Below are 7,050 nucleotides of genomic sequence, written 5' to 3'. Positions count from 1 at the left end.
TGGAACTTGGACAACAGTGCTCAAGGAATCTGGCTTTCAAGGATCGTTCGGTTTCGCTAATATATGATTCCAAGGACTGGCCTTTAAGTTTTTTCCCTGACAAGGGATAAAATACACTGGTCCCCTATAATCCTCTTTTTCAGTCTTATCTTATGGTGACACAAGTAACTGTCTAAGGGTTTGAGTTGGTTTGAAACAAACCCTGACACCGTAGTTACTGAAAGTTCTTCCGAGGGCCTCAGACGTTCCCTTAAAGACCCATTCAGTGATCCCATCAGCGCAAGTGTAAAAAAAATTAAAATTGTTTATAAATTGCTTAAAATTGAAGGAGAAGTCATTCAAATTGTAATTTGGTATTTTTGAACTGACAAATTTGGCAAGAAACAAAGAAAACAGCAGTACTGACGAAGTTGAAGCCCCATTCAAATACATGTAGCTAATTTAGATACTGTCAGTATCTAAATATACAGATTTGTGTAAAATGTCTTATTTTGTTGTAAACAAATGCACAGCTTTCGGCTGAACCACTGGCAGGCTATGTTAGCACATCTATGACAATGACAAAGGGATTTTTACGGTCATCCGGATGAGCAAATCACTGAATGCATGGGCCTTTAATATAAGCTAGCACTATTTGCCCTCTAGTCTCTACATTTGCATTGTCCTTGTTATTGTCGGATCTCGCTTTCTTAGGCTTGTTTGCACGATCAAAAGCCCATTTGGGATAGTTACACTTCTCCCATGCTTTACTGACGTGTAATTTCTCCTTTTCCTTATCCTCTTGGTCAGTGATGATGCTGCCAGCCCTGTGATGTAGGGTCTGTATGACACCTAATTTATGTTGAACTGGATGATTTGATTCGAAATTGAGATATTGATCTGTGTGCGTTGGTTTGAGATAGATCTTGATCCTCAGGCTACCATCCGCTTGGATAACCGTGTGTGTATCCAGGAACGCGAGCGCTCTATCCTCTTCTCCTTCTGTGGTGAACTTTATGTCCGGGTCAATGGAATGCATTGGTTCGACTACATATACGTCTGTTCTATTAACTTAGAGACCCGGTCTTATAATTACTTATTTAAATATATGTTTTTGAAAAAAAGTCATGAAAAGTTGTTAGTGACGTTAAAACCTAAGAAGTTTTTCTTGCTCCAAAGATATTTGGTAACATTATATAAACCACAAATCTAACTAGACTTAGCTGTGGTCTAAGACCACGAACACAGCCGTGTTGTGACCCCTTAATCACATTTGACCCCAAAATATATGAAAACCCCATAGACATTGGCTAATGTCAATGCACGTGTCCATGTGGCATCACTTTGCTATGCTTTTTGTGGCAGAAGGGGCATTTGAAGGTATTTCGGTTTATACCGGAAATGACCCTTAATGACCTTTGACCCCAAATCTGTGTACACCCCATAGACACTGTGTAATAACAATGCATGTGTGCAAGTGGCGTCACTGTCCTACATAATCTGTGGAAGATGCATTTTAAAGGTATTTCGTTTTATACCGGAAGTGACCCCTTACTGAAATTTGACCCCGAATAAAAAAATACCACATATACATTGAGTGACTGCAGATCATGTGTGAACATACGGTTACTGTCCTATGTTTTTCTTAGCAAATAAAAAAAAAATTGAAGGTTTTTCATTTTATACCGGAAGTGACCCCTTAATGACCTTTGACCCCAAATCTGTGTACACGCCATAGACACTGGGTAATAACAATGCATGTGTGCAAGTGGCGTCACTGTCCTACAGAATCTGTGGAAGAAGATTCATTTTAAAGGTATTTTGTTTTATACCGGAAGTGACCCCTTAATGAGCTTTGACCCCAAATAAAAAAAATACCACATATACATTGGGTGACTGCAGATCATATATGAACATACCGTTACTGTGCTTTGTTTTACTTAGCTAATAAAAATTTTTGAAGGCTTTTCGTTTTATACCGGAAGTGACCCTTTAATGACCTTTGACCCCAAATCTGTGTACACCACATAGACACTGGGTAATTACAATGCATGTGTGCAAGTGGTGTCACTCTCCTACGTAATTTGTAGGAGAAGATGCATTTTGAGTTGAAATCACGTTTTTGACCCCTGTGACCCCTGCGTGACCTTTGACCCCACGAGTTTCATGTGACATGTAGGGGCACGGTCAATGATCATTGTGACCAAGTTAGGTCAAAATCGATGTAAGCATGTGAGTGCTAGAGCAAATGTAATGGTTGACAGAAGAAAGAAGAAGAAAGAAGAAAGAAGAAAGAAAGAACTAGATCTGGTTACAGATCTGGACCTAGCTGGGGCCGGAAATGCCAGTCTTAACTTAAAGTTTGACCTTTGACCGGCTATTACGGACATCTCACACCATTAATGGTGCTTCACTGTAGCATGTAGGGGCTTTATCCGTCTTCCATAGGCTGAGATACAGCTACTGTTCCGTAATTTTAAACATTTTTTGCAAATTTGACGTTTTGACCTCCTTAATGACCTTTGACCCCAATATAAAAAAAACCCTCATATACACCGCGAAAATGCATTGTTACAGTTTAAATTAAAAAATCTACTATGCTTAGTTATGGAGATAAAAATTCTTGAAGTTATTTAGCTTAAAACCGGAAATGACGTCTAAATGACCTTTGACAAAAAAAATAAAAATACCGTGCATACATTGGGTAACACTTATGCATATATGAAGTTTATGTCACTCTGGTCTGTTTACATTTTGCGATAAAATTTTTTTGAACATTTTTGATAATTTTGGTTTTTGACCGGAAGTAACCCCTTAATGACCTTTGACCCCAGAACTGTAGGCATCCTAAAGACCCTGGCTAGTAGCGATGCATGTGTGCTAATGGCGACTCTCTGCTATATAATTTGTAAAGACAGTGATTTTTTGAATATTTTTACAAATCTTTCAGACTTTTACCGGAAATGACCCCTTAATGACCTTTGACCTCAATTTTTTAAATAAGTTTTAAGCACTGCCACATGTTGATTCATATGCATGAGTCACATGATCATTGCATGTAATTTGTGGAAAGAGAAGCATTTTTTGTGAAATCAACATTTTTGACCATAAGGTCAAGGTCAAAGGTCACAGTCAGGTTAAAGTCAAATGTAAGGTTTGGCCTAGTCCAGTGGTCATTTGGCTCAAGTATGGTTGAAATCTGTCAAAGCATAAGAGAGCTAGGGCGAAACGTGGCAAGTCACGCAAAATGTCACGCTTTGTTGCCAGAAGAAGAAAGAAAGATCCGATAGCATCACAAGACCTAGCCGGTGTCCCGGCTAGGTAAAGAACCTGTAAGAAAAAAGACACAGCCGTGACTAACGTCACGGCTGTGTAATGAAATTTGAGCAATTTCATGGCAAATGGCTGTTATGGAAAATAATGTTTTGGCATAATACAAGGGCTTTAAGTTTAAATTGATTGGAAACAAGGTCGTTCTTGAACCACAAGTCTCCACCTGCTCTTGTAACTGCTTGCTTTCACAATTACTTTTGGTAACAGACATAAGGCCAAGTAAAATAAAAAACATGTTTCACGTCCGGGTTTTTGAAAAAAAGGAGGAAGAGGGGCCTGTTTATTTTTTATTTTTTATTGCAAAATCGGTGTAAATACCCATAATTAGAGCTGTTTTAGCGTATACAATAATGCCTGGGAAAAGGAGGAGGCCTCTTTTTATTTGTTGTTCTGAGAGATAGGCCCCTCTTACTATCACAAAACCTTACAAAAGTGTTTCTTGTATATTAGCAAGGCTATAGAAAGCATCTCTACTTCCTAGACATATTTTTTGGAAAGTTATAACTGAATTTCAAAAAATAAAAATAAAATTGAAGAAACCTCAAAAAAGGAAGCGGGAAGGGACGTGAAACATGTTTTATTTTTTATTTGGCCTAAAACAATAGGGATGGCTGTCCGAAATAGGTTGTCCAAAGACACTGAAAGTGAACACCATGCATAGTAAATATTTATAGACGATTTTATTTTCATGCATTTCCAGCCTACTTAACAAGTTGACCTCAAATGACCTTTGACCTTGAACACCACCATTACATTGAAGTTCCCATAATGAAGCTTGGCCCAAGTTTAAGGGTGCTAATGGATTTGAACTGTCAATTTCAGCCAATTTTACAAGTTGACCTCAAATGACCTTTGAACTCTGTATGTGACCTTTGATACCACCAATATTATATATGTATGTAACCATACTGGCTGCAGCTATGACCTAAGTTTGGTTGCAATAGGATTTGAACTGTTCATCTGAGAGCATTTGATCAAAACTTTAAACAAATTAAACAGCTGAAAAAGTGATTACATGGTCTACTGCCTTATCATGTGAGACAACAAAACAGTGATCATATGAAACGTTATGATTAAAAAGTTAATAAGATGCTCATTTCAGTCTAAACGCAGGACAACCGATCTTTTGTTCTGCTTAAACTTGTTTTCTTTAAACCTCCGTGGTCGGGGTACGCGCTGGTGTTGTTTGACCACGCAGATCAGGCGAGGTGTACGCGTTCGATGACCTTGGTGTGTACATGCTTTGGTGTGTACATGCACAACACAGCGAGCATGAACATTTTACTATATCCCACTGCGCAAAAGGCTCCGAACGACCAGCGTGACTTTTAATGACGGCTAAAATGATCGAGCATCACCAAAATATTGTACACAATCAAGAATGACGTCGGCTGCTCCCAAAATGTAAACATTGAAATTCATGAACTTAAAAAGGCCTACAAAGACCGTAGAGACGAAATAAAACATTTAAGTAGCAAATACTGTATTTGTATCAATAAAGAATATTTATTTGTCATATTCCGTGTTTTTCATTGTAATTTGTAAGATATCACTAAGATAATTTTCACCGCGGCAGCGGTGACCGGTGAATATTGTCACACTTCGCCGGCATTTTACGGGCATTGGTTTAACCAGCAGTAGCGCATGATAAATATTGTTCAATTTTGTCGGTTTTACGTTGACTTTGGTTTTAAGTTTTCACTTGTCATATTCGGTATTATCATGGATTTTATAGGACAAGGAAAGGCGTACTGTAAGCAAGCGCAGAACATAATACTAAATGTATGGGGATACTTCTCGACAAACGGTACTCACCCCGTTAAGGAAACAATTGAAGCAACTGGAGTAAAGAGGGATACTCTTATGAAACTGCGCAAAAATGGAATAAAATCACCAAAGAAAAACGGACCAAAGAGGAGGAGAATGCAGGACACAGTGGATGAATTCGATAGGGGTGTTATCAGAAGAATCATCCAAAACTTTTATATAGACAAATGTTGGCCAACTGTGGCAAAGATCTACGAAGAAGTAAAACAACAGCTAAATTTTAAAGGCTCTATTTCTACTTTGAGACGAATTTTGAAACACATGGGATATAAATATGCATCACGACCGACAAGAGAAATAGTTAAAGAAAGACCTGATATTGTAGCGAAAAGGCATACCTTTTTGACGTCCATGCAAAAACTTCGAAGATCTGGAAGACCCATTGTGTACCTCGACGAGACGTGGTTAAATACTACCCACACGGTTGGAAAATGTTGGCTGGATGATGCCGGTACGGGAGGCCTGAATGTACCAACCGGTAAAGGACGGCGACTGATAATCCTCCACGCGGGCTCGGAAGATGGCTTCATCCCAAATTGCTTGTTATCTTTCGAGTCCAAGGGCAAGAAATTGGCAGACTATCACGACGAAATGAACGGTGACTGTTTCTTAACTTGGTTTAAAAACCAATTATTACCAAATATTAAACCAAACTCGCTCATTATAATGGATAACGCCCCTTATCATTCGATGCTGGAAGAAAAAGTCCCAACACTTAGCAATGGAGGAAGAAAGGCCGACATGCAGCAATGGTTAAGAGCACACAACGTGGACTTCGAGCGGAATATGATTCGAGTTCAGCTTGATCAGTTGATTCAAGCTCATAAATCCCGATTCCCTGTTTATGTGATAGACAAATTAGCAGCGGAAAATGGACACTTGATAATAAGATTACCGCCGTACCACTGCGAGTTTAACGCGATTGAGCTCATGTGGGCCCAAGTCAAAGGAGGTGTTGCTATTCATAACAAAGAATTCAAAATGACTGAATTAAAACGTCTTCTTGATGAAGAATTACGTAAGGTGACACCCGAAAACTGGTTCAAGGCATGCAAGCATGTAGAACAACTGGAGAACACTGTATTCGACGCTGAAATTAAAATCGACACAACTCTTTCAGAATCGGATTTAGCTTCATTCCGCTTTTGTCCATACGCGGATGACAGTGACACTGATGACAGCGAGAGCGACTGGTCAGATGTTGACAGCAGCAACGACGAAGATGAACTCATGTGGATTCCTGCTCCTGAAGTATATGATTCCGAAACGTCAATGTCAGATGACGATTATGTCACCGAATATCCACAGTGGACAGGAAATGAACATTGATTGTTTATGTTATTGTTTTGATGCTGTCACTCATGCACTGCGCCTGCATAGAGCTGCACACGTGGGCAACTTCATCAAGTCAACAGTCGGTAAGTCGGCTTTGCACGTTGTCTTTTCTTGTAATTTTGCAACATTCTTCACCATGCCTTCGTTGTATGTAATTCCACGATGCTACACAAATTTTCTACATTAAAATTGAGTCGATATTCTTGCAGAAATGAGCAAAAATCAAGCAATGATTCAGCTCTGACAGTGACGTCTTTTTCAAAAAAGTTGCAAATTGTGTGTGCACACACGTGCAGCGTGTATCTCTATGTGCTGTACACTTTTGAGGTACGTGAGAAAGGTCAAATGTTGTTGTCGTCACCGTGTCGTCAAGACTATTGATCAGCCAATCAGCGTGATTGTTTATTGCTTTTGCGTATACGCTCGTGTACGCGATACGCACAGGCACGACCACGGAAGTTTAAAGAAAACAAGTTTAGTCGCGCTAAAAGTCGATCGATACATGTTAAAATCAACACAATTCCGAGATACACCTTTTTGCTATGAAATTTATTTTCTCGGTCAAATATAAAGCAA

At 39.1% G+C, this 7,050-nt stretch overlaps 2 protein-coding genes across 2 annotated transcripts; one reads left to right on the top strand and one right to left on the bottom strand.

Annotated features, from left to right (window-relative positions):
• Positions 1-595: 595 nt before the first annotated feature.
• Positions 596-1,018, bottom strand: LOC140156032 (uncharacterized). Its single transcript, XM_072179142.1, has one exon. It carries the CDS (start codon positions 1,016-1,018, stop codon positions 596-598), a length of 423 nt encoding a protein of 140 aa, XP_072035243.1.
• A 4,016-nt stretch (positions 1,019-5,034) lies between these two features.
• Positions 5,035-6,468, top strand: LOC140156011 (uncharacterized). The gene has a single exon (XM_072179078.1). The coding sequence runs from the start codon at positions 5,035-5,037 to the stop codon at positions 6,466-6,468; it is 1,434 nt and encodes a 477-aa protein (XP_072035179.1).
• The last annotated feature ends 582 nt before the right edge of the window (positions 6,469-7,050 follow it).

Source organism: Amphiura filiformis, chromosome 1 (genome assembly GCF_039555335.1).
Source record: "Amphiura filiformis chromosome 1, Afil_fr2py, whole genome shotgun sequence".
NCBI classification, from domain to species: domain Eukaryota; kingdom Metazoa; phylum Echinodermata; class Ophiuroidea; order Amphilepidida; family Amphiuridae; genus Amphiura; species Amphiura filiformis.
The sequence above is the reverse complement of the archived record's forward strand: the minus strand, read 5'-3'. Positions and strand labels throughout refer to the sequence as shown.